The sequence below is a fragment of the Eublepharis macularius genome, chromosome 1 (genome assembly GCF_028583425.1).
Source record: "Eublepharis macularius isolate TG4126 chromosome 1, MPM_Emac_v1.0, whole genome shotgun sequence".
Taxonomy (NCBI): domain Eukaryota; kingdom Metazoa; phylum Chordata; class Lepidosauria; order Squamata; family Eublepharidae; genus Eublepharis; species Eublepharis macularius.
Window position 1 is genome coordinate 232861232 of NC_072790.1, and position 19076 is coordinate 232880307.

The 19076-nt window shown below is 46.3% G+C and overlaps 2 protein-coding genes across 3 annotated transcripts in view; one reads left to right on the forward strand and one right to left on the reverse strand.

Moving 5' to 3' along the window:
- Positions 1 to 284: 284 nt before the first annotated feature.
- GNG3 (G protein subunit gamma 3) lies at positions 285 to 7530 on the reverse strand. The gene is made up of 3 exons (XM_054988557.1): positions 7440 to 7530; positions 3131 to 3236; positions 285 to 701 (listed from the first exon to the last, which is right to left on the reverse strand). The coding sequence occupies exons 2-3, from the start codon at positions 3227 to 3229 to the stop codon at positions 573 to 575; spliced, it is 228 nt and encodes a 75-aa protein (XP_054844532.1). The 5' UTR covers positions 3230 to 3236; positions 7440 to 7530; the 3' UTR covers positions 285 to 572.
- A 7733-nt stretch (positions 7531 to 15263) lies between these two features.
- BSCL2 (BSCL2 lipid droplet biogenesis associated, seipin) overlaps positions 15264 to 19076 on the forward strand; it is a 29243-nt gene continuing 25430 nt past the window's right edge. For both annotated transcript variants that reach the window (XM_054992769.1, XM_054992777.1), the window contains exons 1-3: positions 15264 to 15347; positions 16763 to 17386; positions 18776 to 18857. In XM_054992769.1, coding sequence (XP_054848744.1) covers positions 17178 to 17386; positions 18776 to 18857 — 291 coding nt within the window. In that variant the 5' untranslated portion in view covers positions 15264 to 15347; positions 16763 to 17177. The remainder of the gene's footprint in view (positions 15348 to 16762; positions 17387 to 18775; positions 18858 to 19076) is intronic.

A 19076-nucleotide genomic window follows, 5' to 3' on the forward strand; every position in this document is an offset into this window, starting at 1 on the left:
TGTGCTCTCTGGTACAGTGTGGGTGGGCATAACTGGCACAAACCTCCTGGGCCTGGAGCTGAGATTGCCTGAACCCTTCCCTGGGCATTATGGAGCGGGGGGGGGGGGCAGGGAGGAGACAGCTTCAGCACCTCTGATTCGGAGCTAACTCAGTTGAAGGAGAGATTGAAGGCTGGTAGGGGGGCCAGGCTCATGTCATAGTTGAATTGCTGGGTTTGCAATTGGTATATAGGACCCCCGCCCCAGGAGTGTGCCTGCCGTTATGCTCAGCTTAGCAGGGGCTTTCCTTTCTTAGGAGGGCAGGGTGCTGTCACTTACAGAATCATTACAGGATCATTGTGCTCGATCAGAGTGCGTGGCGAAACATTTGCCACCGACGGGGCGGCTGCAAGAGGAGACGAGTGCCAGCCCTCCACCCCCTGCCAAGAGGCATTCACGGTTTCCAAGATGCCACGTGTTTCCACAACCCTAATCCCACCCTGATTTGGTGCTGAGGATGTCCAGGGAGAGGGGGAAAGGGGAGCGGCCCAGATGCCCACTGGGCACCAGGTGCCGATAGGGGCAGGTGTAGCTCAGAGCAGGGCACAGAAGAATTTCTTCTCCCGGAAGGGGTTTTCCGAGGTGGGCACGGGAGTGATGAGGGGGTCCTCACAGGCATGAGCATCGCAGTAAGTCATCAGGTCGGCCGCTGCCTTGGATACCTGGAAGCAAAGAGGAGGAGAGAGACTTGAGAACTCCCAGGACTGTCGGGTGGACCCAGCTGCGGAAAAGAGCAGCCTCTTCCTCTTTTTTAGGTATGTTTAACACACAAGACAATGCTTCAGTTCATCATGTCCCACCACTTTAGTGATGTGGTATACAACTACGGGGTTTCTTCTAATGGAGGTAGTTGTGAATTTCCTGCAGTGGGGGGGTGGATTAGATGACCCTGGAGATCCCTTTCAATACTATGATTCTATGACGGGGAAGGTGAGGGCATGACGTTTCGGTTCGGTCAGCAGATTTCTGGGGGTCCCACCCTAACTGCATCCAGCTAGCAGTGATCGTTATTATAGAGATCTCAGTGCATTTTTTGCCTTTTATTGCATGTTGTACAGGAAGTTGCATTATTCTAATCCTACCCTTCCTCCAATGAGTTGAGGGCAGTGTTCCCCTTGTCTGTTTTATCCTCACAACAACCCTGTGAGGCATATTAGGATAAGAGAGCAGCTGTCCTACACTCATGCCCTGTGCTTTTCACGCCTGAGTTGGATTTTGAACCTGGGTCCCCCCGGTCATGGTATCACTAGCCACCACCCTGGTCTAGAGAGGCTCTGGAGTTCCCAGCCGCTGCACAACAGTACCCTTGTTATGTGCACAGAAGCACCTGTGCCTTCTGCAGCCTTGCTCGGCATGCCTTGCCTCTTCATCCCTCTGGGCTAACTTTTGAGAAGGGCCCAATCCACACCAGGTATGCCGTAACCTAGAACACTGCTTCTAGAACGTCAAGTGTTGCACTACTCATGGATTTTGTAAAGAAGAACTTGTGAGAAAAAGATACGTACTGCATCCTTCTCGGGAGGAGAACACCTTTTGGGGATTCCGAACTGCCAACATTCCTCAAAAGAATCTGCTGACGTTTAGAGTTGCAGATTAGTTTGGAGAGCAAGGCTCTGATCCAGTAGAACCTTAAAAACCAGTTTCCCAGGGTATGAGCTTTTGAGAGTCAGCTCCCTTTGTCAGCTATGACTCTCAAAAGCTCATACTCTAGAAATCCAGTTGGTCTTTTAAGGTGCTACTGAACCCGAATCTTGCTCTTCTACTACAGACCAACACGGCTACCCACCTGAAATTAGTTTGGGTATGATAAAAACCAACTCTTGCCACATGAGGGCGCATCTGTACAACTCGCTGATTACCAGACAGCGAGCCATCTTCTGTCCTCCCCTCCAAAAACCTTGTTCTGAGCGCTGATGTTTTTGAAATGCATTTCTATGGGAGCAGTTTTTGGCGAGTGCTGCCTGGTGTGAGAATGGCTTTTTGGACCCCTCTTCTACAAATGTGTAGCAGCTGCACGTTTTTTGCACAAGAGCCGGATAGTCGTTAAGAAAATGTTCTAGCTTGTTTAGCAATCCTAGTGTGCCTAAGGGAATTCTGGGAATTGTAGTAGTAGAAGTTGTGTAAAAGTCCTAGCTTCTTGCAGAATGAAGCAATATTTGGGCTAAGAGTCATGACAGTTAAGCAAGACTGAAACTGGTTTACTTTAAGAATGGTGACATGCTAAATGTATCAGGGATGGGCTGGCTTCTGTATGGGCACACCCTTCCCCTTTTAAAACCACATTGATGCGCTTGTGTGTGTTTAAATTATAAAGCAAGACTCCATACTAGGGTTGCCAAATCTGGCCTGCAAAATTCCTAGAGATTTGGGGGGGGGAACCTGGGGAGGACAGAGTTTGGGAACAGGAAGAAGTGTAGTGGGGTTATGATACCATAGAGTTCACCCTCAGAAACAGCCACTGTAATTTCTCGCTGTAGTCTGGAGATCTGTTGTAATTCCAGGAGAACTCCAGATCCCACCTGCAGGTTGGCAACCCTACTCCATACCTTCCAACCTTTGACAGATAACTTAAGGACATGATTCTGTATTGCTTTTCAATAAAAGAATTTGCAAGGCACTTTACCAAACTCAGAACTTAAAATATGAATGAGACAAAAAAAACCAAAACCCTAATCAGTGGAAGTACAGCAGAATAACAGTTTTGGGGAGAAAAACACCCTAATTATCAAAATATTAGAAAAAGAATGTTTTGTTTGCCTTTTTGAAAGAACAGGATCAAATTCCCCGCCAGGAATGACATGGGGCTCTGGCTTCCCATTTTCAGGGAAGACTAATCTTGTTAAATCTTAAAACATTGGAGGTTCTATGTAATCCATAAACTGCTGTGCTTGCCAGGAAGTGCAAAGAAACCAGTTAAGATTGCAAGCCTGTTAGCAATAGTTGACATGTAGGCAGCCCTGAAGTCAGTGGTGTTTCTGAGCCCCCAGGTGGTAAGCGGTTTGCAGTGTGTGGTGTTCCTGGGCCTTCCACCCCTGATAAGGAATGTAGCCACCTGCCATCCTTGCCTCCTCTCCCCCCTTCCCTTTCATACCTTTATCCTGCACATACTGGCCTCGATCTTCAACTGCTCCACCATCTTTCGGGCCTGCCCGATGCTCATGGTGCTGTTGACAGGGGTCTCGCCCTTCATGGCGATGCTGTGAAGGGCACAAGGTGGGAAATGGGGCGGGGTGAAAGAACCTGTGGCTGCCATTTTTTAAAAAGGGTTAGACATTTATGAAAAAGGCGCTTAATGGCTTAGCTATGATAGCCAAATGAAATGTGCATGTTCAGAGGCAGTCTACCTTTGGATGCCAATTACAGGGGACAACCAATAGGGATAGGTGTTTCCTTCATGCCTTTTTCCAGAGCTCCCTGGAAGTACCTGACTGGCTACTGGTGGAAATGGGATAAGAACTAAAGAGCCCCACTGGATCAGGCCAGCGGTCCATCTAATTCAGCATCTTGTTTCATCTGCAGCCACCCAGTTGCTCTGGCAGATGAACAAAGCCCTCGTCTGATGTTGCCTGCAAGCAGTGGTATTCAGAAGCTGACTGTCTCTGAATGTGGAGGTTCACTTTAGTCACTGTGGCCATTGATGGACTTCTCCATGAATCTGTCCAATCCCCTTTTAAAGTTATGCCCGTGGCCATCACTATCTCCACAGGCAATGAATTCCACAATTTAATTACCCATTTAGTGAAAATGTATTTCCTTTTATCCATCCTGAATCTACGGCCATCAACTTCATTGAGTGTTGTTTAGTCCTAGTATTATGGGGGAGGGAGAAACGGTGCTCTCTGTCCTCTTTCTCCACCCCATGCATAATTTTACAAACATGTCCCTTGTTAGTTGTCTTTTTTGTAACTGAAAAGTCCAAGTCTCTTTTGCCTTTCCTTATAACCGTAGCCTTTCCCCTTAATCATCTTGGTTGCCCTCTTCTGCGCTTTTTGACACAGTAAGGCAATATGTAGAGTCTTACGCAAACAGATTCAGCATTTTAAAATTGTGATTAGTTTTTCATTGTATGAAATTAAGAGTTGCTTTTAGCTGGCTATCTTTGGTTGTTGTGGGTTTTCCGGGCTGTATTGCCGTGGTCTTGGCATTGTAGTTCCTGACGTTTCGCCAGCAGCTGTGGCTGGCATCTTCAGAGGTGTAGCACCAAAAGACAGAGATCTCTGAGAGATCTCTGTCTTTTGGTGCTACACCTCTGAAGATGCCAGCCACAGCTGCTGGCGAAACGTCAGGAACTACAATGCCAAGACCACGGCAATACAGCCCGGAAAACCCACAACAACCATCGTTCTCCGGCCGTGAAAGCCTTCGACAATACATCTGGCTATCTTTGTTTCTTTGTTTGTTTTTTAAAATGTATTTCAAGGGCCCCTGGGCATCATTTCCAAGATGAGAATTTAAACACTACAAAGGTTTAGGGTTGATCTCTGAGCTATGATAGTGAAATGGAAGCTCTGTGCTAAGACACAAAAATCTTCTGATACCAAATGCTGGGGAAGTACAAAGAGGAAGTGTTTGGCTTCCTGGAGGCAAGGCACCTGGTTGGCCACACTTGAAAACAGGATGCTGGACTATTTCGACTTTTGGCTTAGGCCACTAGGGCAACTCTTGCCCTAAATGATGTGACCTTACCAAACCCATGTTGAAGGACACCGTGCTCTAAGCTGCCCCACCCAATGCACATATCTTCATAGGATGCTTCAGGTGATAACAGTTCCTCTCTGAATGGTTATGAGTGATTGAGACCCAGCATCGTGTAGAGGTTATAGTGTCAGGTGTGGATCTCGGAGACTGGGATTCTGCCACGGAAGCTCCCTGGGCAGCTCTCTCTCTTTTGGGCCACTCATTCTGTCTGCCTAACCTACTTCACAGGGTTGATGTAAAGATAAAATGCACAAAGGGAGATTAATATAAGCCCCTTTGGATCCGAGGAGAAAAAGCAGGGATAAATTAATAAATAGATCATATAAATGTTAAAAGGTTGTTAACTGACACAGGTTTGAAGAGGGGATGCAAACTACTGTATTACTACATTTTACTATCATCTGGTTTTAACAGGAGCGTAAGGTAGAAACTAGGCTTTCCGCCATGAATGCAAGCCCTGTATGCACCCTTAGGAGGATGTATATCGTCTCCTGCTGCTTTACCAGTCCCAATCTTTTAAACAGAGTTCAGGCTCCGTTGGACCAGGATGCCAGAAATTGTAATAATTAAGATGGAACTGCCTTTGAACATGTGCAGAGTAATCCCAATGAACAACAGCCCCGCCCCCCCCCCAAAATTGGGATTGGGGTAAAGGGTTTCTGGGAGAAGGGAGCTTTACAGGTGCCTCTCCTCAAAAAATGGAAGATAATCGTACCAATCTCGGTTGTACCAACCCCCTGGTACAACCGAGATTGGCAGATATTTTAACAGACCCCCCCTTCTCATAACTCCATCATAACACTCATAACAGCTTTGAGCAGCATACATGATTTCCCCCTCTCCTTTTATTTTCACAACAACCCTGTGAGGTTAGCCTGAGAGAAAGTGACCGTTCAAGGTCACTTGTTGCTTCATGGCTCACTGAAGGATTGAAGTGAGAGCTCCCTGGTCATAGTTTAGCAGTTAAACACTATACAGGTTAGTTGTTGTGGGTTTTCCGGGCTGTATTGCCGTGGTCTTGGCATTGTAGTTCCTGACGTTTCGCCAGCAGCTGTGGCTGGCATCTTCAGAGGTGTAGCACCAAAAGACAGAGATCTCTCAGTGTCAGTGTCAAAAGACCGATCTCTGTCTTTTGGTGCTACACCTCTGAAGATGCCAGCCACAGCTGCTGGCGAAACGTCAGGAACTACAATGCCAAGACCACGGCAATACAGCCCGGAAAACCCACAACAACCATCGTTCTCCGGCCGTGAAAGCCTTCGACAATACTATACAGGTTAGTCTGAGTGTATGCACACACCTGGTCCAGGTCAGCCACTGATACCCACATGAACAGGGATTCAAACTCTCGTCAAAGACCACTGTGCCAACTCTGTTCATTGCCTTTAGTGTACACAGTATAGGGCTAAGCATGTATAGTCAAATGTAAATCCCGCTAAGTTCAACAGGGTTGACTCTCTGGTAAATGTTCTTAGAATTGCAGTATAGGCCCCTGTTCACACTGAAAGTTCCACACATGTGGCAGGGTGTGTGTACATGACCCTGAGGTTCCCTGCTCTGCCTGTCCCATCACATGTACAACCTACGCACTAGAGCTATGTGCAAAATGAACATTAGCCAAAATCCAAACTTTACCTCAGAGCACAGCAGACTGGGGAGGGGTGCATCCCTGATTTATACTGGAATGTTTTTTAAAGATACATGGGGACACAGAAGTAATAAATGAAAAGAGTGTTTCTGGGCATGGCCAGAGTGTTTTTCCACACACCACTAGGGAGGAAGGATTCCATGGCTCAGGACGTGGCTGACAAATTTGTTAAAACCCCAGCAGTCCCGCGTTTAAAAATTAGCCCACCTACACAGACTGCAAAATGGAGAGTGATGAAGTTCAATCTTGCAAGGGAATTGTGATGAAGAATGCCATGAAATATTTCCTGCAGGGTGAACTAATAGAGGCAAGACATTTTTCTTCTCTTTAAGCCATTCCCCCTAAGACTATTCTATCATCCTGTACTCTCTCTCAACCCCGCCTTTAAGATTTTTATTTTTGGGCCTTGGTTCCTGTGCTGTCAACAATAGCGTATTCAATTAACGTCGTGTGGGGTGAGGCTTAATTAGCTCCACTAGGGATTTTCTTTCTAGACAAAAAGGCTGGGGCCTTTTTTCATGCTTTATAACCCCTTCCCTCAAGGAGAAGCACCCATCTCTGGAGATGTACCTAGGCAGTACCAAATTTTCCTGCCCCACCCATCTCCCTCCTGAATGCCACGTTCCTTTCAATGCAGGTGCAAAATGAAGAAGTAGAAAATCCATTGGGTAAGGGAGGGGGATGTTAGAAAGCAGACATCATGACAGTCCCAAAGCCTGTCATCTGAAGACAGAATAGCAGTATACCAGTTATTTTACACATGCACTCATTTCTGTATTCCTACCCCACCCCTGATATAGCTGGTAGGGAGAAATCACTGCTTAAAAGCCTTTCCCAGTTACCTTCTGCTTTCCCCCATCTCCATTCACAAGCCAGGAAATCTGAAATTCCTACTCTGCTCTGGTGAGAAACGCAAGGCCACTACTGCTTACTTCACCATCACCCCCATTCCTTCTGTCTGCCCTTGGCATCTTTTTAGGTCTCTGCCCAGAAGAGTCTCCATTTGCCAGATAATTGCACCAATTAATGAGTCTTCTACTCTTAAGGCACTGACCTCTTTTGATGATTCCTGCTGGAAATGAAGAGATGGAGAAAAATTCAGGTTTCAGTCTTGGGTGATGATCTGGCTGGTGGGAGACTCTTCCACTTGCCTGGTTGGTAGAGGAAGGGGGGGAATGTTTTCTCAGTGTCTTGGCTGCTGTTCTCTCCCCTCCCGACACTTAGATGACTCCACACTGGTGTCTCCCCACCTCTTCCAGGATGGAGCTTAATTTGATGGACCGGTACCTTGAGGATGCTACAAGCCACTTAAGGCTGGGAACAAACCATGTCTGTGGCAAGGGGAGGGGGTGATGCAGATGCCCACACCCAGTCGGGCTTCTTTGAAAAAGCAGCCCCTTTTCCAGACTGAAAGGGTCTGATTGCCATGTGGAGCACTCTCTAAACTGGGGAGACTGAGAAGTAAGCAGTAGTTTGGGAAGAATATATCTAAGAAAGGGGTTTAGGGGGGCCTGCCCCCCCCCCTTTGTAGGTAGTGGTATGAGCGCATGAGAGCTGCAGTGTACAGTGCCTGCATCTCCCTTTCATTTGGAAATCTGACATCAAAGCACTATCCACTTTTTTTCCCTCCTTCCAGATGGACATCAGTGCCCTGAACGACTTCCTTTCTCGTGGCATGTTGCAGTTTGTGGTATTCTGTGTATCTGCACGGGTGTTGTTTGCACAGAAATGGAAAAAATTGGATTTGAGAGCTGCTTTTTCAGTTCCAGGTGACGAAGCATTCTTTGCAACTTGGAAGCAGGTGTCCTGGTTTTAGGAGAATAAAAGAAGCCCTTAGCCTCTAATAGTAAGAAACAAGTGAAAGGGCTGCAAGGACCTGGGGCAGGGGAGGGGGGAAGCAATCTCATTTCCCCCTCCATCACTATTTCCTCTCTCCCTTCCCTCAAACACCTATAGGCTCTCCTCTTTTCCTGTTTCATTCTTCCACTCCACCTGCCAACCTATCTTTATCTTGCCCCTTCTTCAACTTTCCTTCCTTCCCTCTCCCTGGCAACCTCTACCAAGGAAAACTATGGCTGAGTAGGGTTGCCAGGTGCAGGTTGGGAAATTCCTGGAGATTTGGGGGGTAGAACCTGGAAAGAGTGGAGTTTTGGGAGGGGAGGGGCCTCAATGGGGTATAATGCCATAGAGTCTATCCTCCAAAGCAGCCATTTTCTCCAGGGGAACTAATTTTTGTGGCCTGGAGATCAGTTGAAATTCTGGGAGATCTCCAGCCACCACCTGGAGGCTGGTAACCCTATCAGGCTGAGTCATGTGATGTTTGTTGCCAGGCCCAGTTGCACAGTGGGGAACCTGCAAGTACCCACTTACTTACCTGGGTATTCCCCACACCACTTCCTCTTTCTCTTTTCATGGAAGCTCCTATATCCTTAATTTTCCCTGCTTCTTTCTCTCCTTCCTAACTAGCTACCAACCAAGCTTTTATCTCCTCCCCATCTACAGTTATGTTTGTAATTGACTTCATTTATACCCTGCATTTCTTCACAATGGGGACTCGAATCATGCTCCTCTCCTGTACTTTAGCCTCAAAACAACCCAGTGAGGTAGGTTAAGCTGAGAATGTGTGACTGGCCCAAAGTTACCCAGTGAGCTTCCACAGCAGACTGGGGATTTGAACCTGGGTCTCCCAGATTCTAATCTGAAACTAATCACCTCAGCACACTGGCTTTTGACTGCTGTTCAACAATAGCAAGCAGCTGGGCCTGAATAAGTCATGTAATAGCAAGTAGCCCAGAGGCTGTTGGCAGCCTTGGCCTCAATGAGTCCTCCCTTAAAGGCCAAAATAGCCCTGGAAATGAGCCTGCCCCCTCCCCCTGCCTTTTACTAACAGAAACTAAGGCTTGAAGGCTGGCATCACTGTTGAGGTAGTCCAGTAATGGCAACTGAAGGCATTAATTTTTTAAAGCTACAGGCGCTGCTTTTATCATTTTGGTGGTGGTAGAGAGTGCCATCAAGTCATAGCTGACTTACAGCGACCCCTGGTGGGGTTTTTATAGCAAGAGATAGCAAGGTTGTTTGCCATTGCCTGCCTCTGCAGCCCTGGTCTTTGTTGTTGGTCTCCCATCCAATTACTAACCAAGGCTGACCCCACTTAGCTTCCAAGATCTGGATAGTTAAAAAAACACCTCATCACTAATTTTTAAATAGTAAAGAGTCTAGTAGCACCTTTAAGACTAACCAACTTGATTGTAGCATAAGCTTTCGAGAGCCACAGCTCTCTTCATCGGATGCATGTGATGAAGAGAGCTGTGGCTCTTGAAAGCTTATGCTGCAATAAAGTTGATTAGTCTTAAAGATGCTACTAGACCCTTTACTAATTTGCTACTACAGACTAACACTGCTAACTCCTCTGCAACCAATTTTTTTTAGTTTATTTTTAGATTTCAGATTTTTTTTCTGAAAACTTGGGGCTTTTCCCAGGTATGTAGAAAGATCTGTCCATGGCTCCAGTCTTTGGATTTAAGTATCCTCAGCTGGGGCCATGTTAGATATATTGATGATAGTAAATTTTTATCACTTTCAGGATTCAAAGAGCTTCACAGACATTATCTTCTGGTAACAGCTTTGTAAGGCAGGGCAGTTCTACCCCACCACCCAATATTGCACACAGATACACTAAAGGGCAAACATAACAACAACAACGTTTGATTTAAATGCCATCCTTCAAGACAACTTTACGCCCACTCAGAGCGGTTTACAAAGGGTTAGAATGGATTCCATGTTTGCTGGGTAACCTTTTGCTGCTGTGTCTGCATTCTCTCAACCCATTATATCTTACAGTATTGCTTTGTGGATAAAATGGGGAAGGTAGAAACGGGTACGCTGCCCCAAGCTTCTTGGAGAACAAAGAAGTGCTAGATAGAGACTATAAGCATTTTGAGGCAGGGGCCTTTTGTGCCTGCAATTCTGTAAGCTGCTGAAACCATGTTGAACAAAACATAAGCGATTTGACATTATATAAGTAATGACAGTAACAGGCAATACATAGTAGTGATATAGTCCCAATCACTTTTTCGAAGCATCCCCTTGAACCATTTCCTTATAGCACGGCCCCATCACCCTGTTTAAGAAAGCCCTCCTGAACAATTCGGTTTTGCACAGTTTGCAGAAAGCCAGGAGAGTGGGAGCTTTCCTGGTTTTTTTTTCAGGTATAAGGTGGGGGCCACCACAGAGAATGTATGTGATAGAACCTTTACTTGAGTCCAGTAACCTCACCAAAACAACTGTTTCCAACACAGTATTTGTAGATAGACCTAAGAAGGAAACCACTCTCCTAGATGCTGCTGTGCCATTTGCTTATGGTACGAAGTAGGGCTTTTTTTCTGGGAAAAGAGGCGGTGGAACTCATTGGGTTGCCCTTTGAGAAAATGGTCACGTGGCTGGTGGCCCCGCCCCCTGATCTCCAGACAGGGGGGGAGTTTAGATTGCAATCTAAACTCCCCTCTGTCTGAAGATCAGGGGGCAGGGCCACCAGCCACGTGACCATTTTCAAGAGGTTCCGGAACTCCGTTCCACTGCGTTCCGGCTGAAAAAAAGCCCTGGTACAAAGGAAGGAGAACCTGAGATAAGCCCAGGCACCAAAACCTCACAGTCTTTTCTGCAATGGCACTGATACCTATGATGTTGAAGAGCAACTGAGGGGGGAAGCAGGTGCCTACTTCTGTCTGTTAAAATGGAGGGAGGGGGCAGCAACAGCTCTGTTGTGATTTGAACAAGGGCCCGAGAATCACCTCTGTGGGCGTAGTGCAAACTTGTAATTTGCTTGCACCCTGTCTGGTGATCCCATCCCTACAATCTCATCAGTGCTATGGGTGGGGCAGAGCTGATGCTCTGGAGGGGCTCAGCTTCCTCCCACACTGTGTGGGAACCACTGTGGGGTAAAGTGTGGTAAAGCTGGATTTGGGGGTCCAGGGTTCAAATCCTCATTCTGCCATGAAGCTGCCTGGGGAAACTTGGGCCAATCACTCAACCTAACCTACCTCACAGGATTGGTGTGAAGATAAAATGAGGAAGATTGGTTATTACATACAAAGCTCTTCATGGCCTTGGCCTGGCATACCTACAGTACTGCCTTCCTCCCTATGTCCCTCCATGGCAGCTTCACCCATCTGAACAAGGTCTCTTGCAGATGCCAGCCTGCACATGGGCAAAATCAACAGCAGCCTGTACATGAGCTTCCTCTGTGGTGGCCCCTACCCTGTGGAACGGCCTGCCTGAGGAGGTCAGGAGAGCCCCCACTCTCCTGGCTTTCTGAAAACAATGCAAAAACGAATTATTCAAAAAGGCTTTTTACTCAGATAGGAGGGTGGTATTGTAGGGAAGGGATCTCAGATGTTTTGCTAATGAGTTAGGGACCATAGACTTCACCACTATGTTGCCTTGCATATTATCTGTTGCTTTGAATATGTACTCCTGTATACTACTCGTGCTTCATGTTGTCTAATATCAGTCCTAGAATTGATTATGTTCTGTTTCAGCATTTTTCAACTCTGTATTGGATCCTTGCTAATGCTATGTCTTTGTAAAATCCTATAACATTGTTTATGGAAATGTCCTTGACACTGTATAGAAATGTCCTTGATATTGATTGTACTAATCTCACACTATGTAATCCGCCTTGAGTCTCAGTGAGAAAGGTGGACTATAAATGACATAAATAAGTATGTCCCCCGGCGTGTTCCTTGATAGAAAAGGATAAAAATGCACTAGATAGGTACATTAGCCGCTAGACCTGCACTGCTGTCAGTTGGGTCCAAGTCAAGGTCCTGTGCCTGGTTTTGGCCCAGCTGGCAGTGATGTGGAAGGAGGCAATGGTGTAGTAGTTACAGTGCTGGACTAGAATTTGGGATCCATGTTCAAATCCTCACATTGCCAATGAAGCTCACTAGGTGACCTTGGGTTAGTCATTCTCTCTTAGTCAAACCTACCTCACAGGCTTGTTAGGATAAAATGGAAGAGAATAATGTATACAATCTTGAGCTCCTTAGAAGAAATATACTAAATAAACAAATAAATAATGGATTTGCTGGCCCTGATCTCATGAATCATGGAAGAAAAATGTTTTATTTTTGAAATGACATATATAGATCACATTATGGTGATGGGTTTGCAATCTGGGCTGGCCTTCTACTGGATTCTGGCCAGGCAGGGATCCCCAGTTTTAGTGAGTCTGTGGTCATTTTGTGATTTGAAGAATGAGTGGTGGGTACCACCACAAAACATCTGTCATAAAGGGTGGGACCGGTCACAAAATAGCTGCCATGGGGCAGGGGGAATCACAAATTGCTGGAAAGTTCCAAGCTAAGCATCTTCCTAGTAGGGTTACCAACCTCAAGATGTAGGGGCTGGAGTTCTCCCAGAATTACAATCAAACTTCAGAAAGAGTCCAGTAGCACCTTTAAGACTAACCAATTTTATTGTAGCATAAGCTTTCGAGAATCAAGTTCTCTTCGTCAGATGTATGGTACAGAAACTGGTCAAACATAGAAGAGGAGGGGGGAGGAGGGGAGGAGAGAGAAGATGCAATTAGGGGGGGAGAGGGAGGATGCAACCAAAACATTCCTTTGCTAGTAAATGTAAACATCTCCTTTTGGTGTGGGGGTCAGTTGGCTTGTGTGAGGCTTCAAAGGAGTTTGCCGTGTTAGTTTGTAGCAGCAAAACAGCTAGACCATCCAATTCAATCTTCAGGTTAGAGATCAGTTACCTGAAGTGGCAGTTTTGGAGGGGGAATTCTATGACATGGCATCCTTTCTGAGTTTCCTCCCCTCCATGAAACCCACCTTCTCTAGGCACCACCTTAAATCTCCAGGAATTTCCCAAGCTGTAGTTCTTTGCTTTGGGGAAGAGATGCTTTGAGGAACAAATGGGCATCAGGAAAACACTGGTGGGCACCATGGTGGGATCATTGTGATGTAACATACTCATCCTTCCCTCACTTCATCCTTGAGTTCTGTTTCAGACATGTCAGATGACTACATGTCATTCCCTAGGAGGGTTTTTTTCCTTGCTATTGTAACGCTGTTTTCACAATCCAGATGACATTCTTCCCAGCTCACTGTTTTCCTCATCATTTCCCCAGATATTTCACAAGTTGATTTGTGGAAATGTACTTGACCTTAAGGGCAATTGCAGTGCCTAGTGATACCTGTGTAGACTTATTGTGGTGATATATTCTCAGCCAGCCACAAGCAGGGGTTTGCTAAGATTAGTAATGGCTTGTAAAATACTTCTATCCCAGCAGTACCTGTATTTCTACTTAGCCACACCTTTCCAGCCTTATCTATCCACTTTGTCATCTATCCCAGCAGCAACTGTGCTAACCTAGTTTGCAAGATTTGCCCATCACCACAGTAGTTAAAAGCTTAGTTGTTTTTCCTCAAGTAAGTTTTGCTACACACCTTCAGATCTAAGAGCTAATAATTAAAACTGCAGGTGGTTCCTCTGTTGCCTCATTCTAATTTTTATTGTGTGCACTTAAGAATTTGCACCATTTGTTGCTAAACAATATATGGTTGGATTTCTAGTCCCTTTTATTTCTCCTAACTTATTTCTCCTAACTCATATGAGGATCTTTTCACACAAGAGTAGTGTGTAGTAACTCAATGTGCAGGTTCATAAGTACACATGTGTAACCTGCTTGGGAAAAAAGGGTTACTCACAGGAGATACTGTGTAATTACCTATTACAGAACATCTTGCAGTACATCAACCACCGTTTTGCAGCTGTGCATGTGTTACCTGTTCAGAAAAAAGGGGAGGAGTTAGCTAATCTTTCACACAGATGACATCAGAGAGCCCCCATCCAAGATGCCCTCCCTCTTTTTACAGTTGTCATTTGGATGACATTGGGGAATCAATGAGGCATACAACACAATCCTTCCTGACCAAGGTGCAACCCCCCTTTTTCTAGTTACAGCAAGCAAACACTTTCTCAGCAGTACAATGAGGTTGTTATATGGTATAGACTTTGGAAGTGTCTTGAATAACTCTGATAACCAAAATCAAAAACAAAGAGTGGAGGGAATGGGGGGAACCCTACAGTGCAATTTGAGAAATCTCTCTATCCACCTTATCTGCTTGTTGCAGTCTGGAAATGAATAAATTGAGCTTGTTATGAAACCTTAGACAAGCCATATTCTCTTGGCCCTAGCCTACCTCGCAGGGTTGTTGTGAAGATATATGCTTAAATGTATGCCTGCTTTCCAAGACTCAAGGGAGGCCAGGATTGAATTGTGCTAGAAAGACAGGCCAACAGAGCTCTCCTTCTGGAAGGCAATCTAGCTGTTCCTGGCATTTTCTTCACCAACAATAAAATGCAACTAGCGTTGCCAGCTCAAGCTTGGGAAATGCCTGGAGATCTGGGGAATGGAGCATTATTAAGAAGGGGTTTGGAGAGGGCTCTAATGCCATCTACCAGCAGCCATTTTCTCCACTGAACCTGATTTCTGTGACCTGGAAGGTGGGGGAGTCAGTTGTAATTCCTGGAGATCTCCAGTCCCCACCTGGAGGCTGGCAACATTCCCCCTCACCCTTTCCACAGAGAGCTCCCCCCCCCCCTTTGTGTTAAGAGAGAACCCAGGAGTCCTAGTTCGAATGCAATTTGGGGGAGGAAGGTGCTCCCTTCCCTGCGCGCCTGTTGCTGTTGCCATGGAAACGACATGTAGGCCTTAGCTGCATCTCTCGGCCTCCCTCCGACCACGTGATTGGGAAGATGCTCGCCGCAGGGGGCCTTTTTCAGAAAAGAGAAAGCGAGGAAGACCCGCCTTCTCCTCCCCCGCCCGTTCTCAGGCGTTGTAGGGGCGGAGCTAAACCCGGAAGAGGCCGATTTTGGAGAGGCACAAGAAGGGGAGGGGAGCAACAGACAGGAGGAGGCGTTAGGCAAGTCGCAGCTGGAAAGGACTCAGGTGGTTTAACCCTTATTCTTTCCCTGTGGCTGGGACCCCGGCATCCTGGCGCTCCATCCTTGCCTCCCTTGAGACCCAGGCGTCCCACCTCCTAACTTATTCCCGTCTCTCTTTTTGTGACTGCAATTCTTGTCCTTGCTTTGTACCCACCTGGCTGTGTACGGAACCCAGTCGTCCGGGAATCTCGCCTACTCTTTCCTTCCTCCCACCCCAAAAGTTGTGGCTAGACTCCAAGTAGCCCGGGTTTTTAATCCCCAAATTCAGCTAGAATTTGGATTCCTTCTGCCTCCCAGTTACTCCCCCTCCCGGTGACTGGTCCCCATCTTTGGAGGTTATTCTTGCTTTTTCTTTTTCCTTTCCCTTCTCCCCGTCACGGTTTTTAGCTTTGCTTTTTATCCTTCCCCTGGTAAATTCCTGTTATATATGTAGGTGTTTTTTTTTAAGCCCCCACCCCAAGTTGTAGCTGACTTCTCAAAAGTTTTAACTTTCTCCCCTTCATCTCTCTGGGGTTGCAGTTTTAGTGTCTGGGCTCCTTTTAACTGTCCTATCTCTTTCCCATAATAGTGGCTGGAGCCTCTCCCCAAGTGCCCTGGCTCTTTATCCCAACTTGAAGCTGGAAGTTGTATGCCCAGAATTTTCTTCAAACCCTCCTCCCCATTGACTCCTTAGTATCTAGGTGCATACAGACTAGCCCTGAAACATCTTATTTAACTTACGGATTGTAGTCATTGGAAATTTTCCCTTCCTGGCAAATGGTGGCTGGAATACCACTTGCTTTGCCATTGCTTACCCTCTAACACAATTATCTCCCCCTGTCCCACCAGCTTTTTTTCTGTTGTTGTTTTGCTTTGAGAGTCTCAAGAACTGCCAGATTCCATCCTTTTGATTGTGACTTTATGTATCCTTTTTAAAAACTTTCTCTTAATTGGAGATAAATTCCAGGCTAGGATTAAGTGCTTATTATATATAATTGTTTTTTAATTGCCATTTCATGTCACAGGGTGTACCGGAGCTAATTTGCCCTTTTTATGGCTAAAAACCTGCTAGATGCACTTGTTTCCTGTACCTTCCCAATAGGAAAAAGATTCTGAGAATGTTAGTTTTACTTTGCTGTTAATGCAGAGCAGGAGAAATTTGGGGATTTTTGTCACTCCACCCCCATTGCCGTAGCAAGCCATGCTCCATTTCCCAAATTTGAAGTGCTTCTTACCTACCCTTCTAAACTTTCTCTGGAGCTCTTTATAACTCCCTGCTCCCTTGTGGTCCTTCCCCAGGCTTCCTTCTCACCCTTTTAAGTTCACTTCGTATCCCTGAGTCAGTTCTCTTCCTAGCCACCTGTGTCTTGGATTATAGTTTCCATGTGTGTTTGGAGCACTGCTAACCCTGGCTGGGTTTTTCCCCCTTCTTTCCTCCAGGGCCCCTCCAACCCAGGGTGATGCTGAAACTGCAGAGAGTCTGATTCCCCAAGGGTCTGGCAAGTTAGTCGAAGCGACTCCGCTGCCTTCCATGTTTTGGAGTCATTGACTTCTGGGCCGTCCGGTATCTCTTGATGGATATAAACAGCCTCCAGAAAGGCAAGAGGCGTAGATGGCGTGGCATGCGAACCAGGAGCCAGAGTCTCTTCCCTGAGTAGGAGGCTGCCTCATTGCAGCTTAGCCAGGATCAAGGCGAACTCCTTCACTTGCCTCCCTGTGTTGCATAAGAAACTGCTGTTAACGTTCCAGTCTCCTCCCAGTGCCATTGCACGGCATTTGTTACCCAGTGCATTCATCCTACAGGCCATTTCTTGCTTCCCTGGATCCTGGTCTGTTGCCTTCTTCCGCCGGTGCCATGGCGGGCAGCACCGGCCCCTTCCTGCTTTGGGCTCAGGATGTAGCAACGCTGCTGATTCTCCGGGTGCGCCGCACAGTCCTGCAGACGGCTGTTTTGCTCTGTGTCTTACTGCTTCTCCTTTGGGTGTCCATCTTCCTGTATGGCAGTTTCTACTACTCTTACATGCCTACGGTCAGCTACGTCAGCCCTGTACACTACCAGTTCAGGTCAGTGACTTGGGTAGGAAATACGGGTGGAGAAAAAGGTGAAGATTGATAGCAGACTTCAGTAATGACCATGTGCTATGAATGACTCCTGTGTTTTTTCCAGTATACATTTGAATTTTGTAAAGGCGTGCTACGAGGGCCCAGGACAAATGTCACCTTTTCCATTCCATGGCCTTTGGGTTTCCCTCATTTGCTATCTAAAGCCACCTAACTGAAGAGAGCTCTTCATGCATCTGATAGTGGGCTCTTCTTATGTAGCCAACAGAAATGTATACCAAAATAAATCTTCCAGATTTTTTGTTTTGTTTTGCTGTCACTCACGTACCCAGCTTCCCTTCTGGATTTAATTTCCAGATTTTTCCAGAGATTCATGGAAAATACTTCCATCCTTACACCTCAAATAATACTCTTAACAAAAAAACCCTACTTTCAGTTCAAGCCAGAACAACTGCGTACCCCCCCCCCAAAACTAATGCATCATGCTTCTGCACGAGTCATCATTCTGGGTGTTTTTTTTACTATTGTAATTTTGTTGCGTCTCTATGTTGGGTTTGCCTCTGAGGCCTGCCCCCTCATGGTGGCTGATTGGAAAACAGCAATGCCAGAGCAATAAATCTCGCATTCCTCCTGTGTTGTACATGCATGAGAGTTCTTTTTAATTTTTGTAATTTATTTTTATGAATGCAATTGAGGGTTTATGAGGGGATGGGAAAATTTGATCTAAGAGGATGGCGGTTTCAGCTCTGTCTATACACCGCACGCACGCACACTCGCCTTGGAGGCTTTACCCAGGCAATAAACTAGTGTCTGGGCTGCAGCAGATCGCAAGTCTGGGCTCACGTAACTGAATACTCCTGAAATCTTTATTTTATTTAAAACTCTAAAAAAAAATCCTTGCACATAGAACCTATCTTGTTAAGGATCAGTGCTCTAGCAATGTTTTCTAGAAGTATGGGATTTTTCAGAATTTTTAATGGAGGAGCATTTGCTCATATGAAACTGCCTTATACCAAATCAGACCCTTAGTGTAACAGAGTGAGTATTGTCTGTTCTAGCCAGCAGTGGTTCTTCAGGTCAAGGTTTTCCAAAGCACTGATCAGCTGATCCTGTTTGACTGTAAATGCCAGGAATTGAAGTGGGGACCTTCTTCAAGCAAAGTATATATTCTACCACTAATATCCCCCTCCCCAAACAGAGACTGAAATTGTTTAAACAGTGGAAGCTGCCTTCCACTTCAAAATGATGCCACTGACATGCAGTCTTATCACCTCTGTGAGACAAACCGTACCAGGGTCTGGGGAGGTGTTCAGGGAGCGGGGGCAGATGTGGAATCTGCCAAAGATTTGGGGACCTGACTGTAATCTTGGGGAATCCTCTCACTTTTTCTAGGACAGATTGTAACTTGCCTGGACCAGAACTGTGCTCTTTTCCTGTCGCCAATGTTTCCTTCCTCAAGAACAGCCGTGACCGGGTAAGTGGCCAATATCAGTGTAAAATGCTTGGAACCGAGCAGGGCTTTTTTTCTGGGAAAAGAGGTGGTGGAACTCAGTGGGTTGCCCTTGGAGAAAATGGTCACATGGTTGGTGGCCCCGCCCCCTGATCTCCAGTCTAAACTCCCCTCTGTCTAGAGGTCAGGGGGTGGGGCCACCAGCCATGTGACCATGTTCAAGAGGTTCCGGAACTCCGTTCC

What these genes read in the sequence shown, in the direction of transcription:
- GNG3 (XM_054988557.1), bottom strand. Translation starts at nt 3,229, where the DNA reads ATGAAGGGCGAGACCCCTGTCAACAGCACCATGAGCATCGGGCAGGCC. An exon ending in CCAGTATGTGCAGGATAAAG is followed by an intron (nt 702 to 3,130) that starts GTATGAAAGGGA and finishes CTTTGCTTCCAG; the next exon opens with GTATCCAAGGCAGCGGCCGA.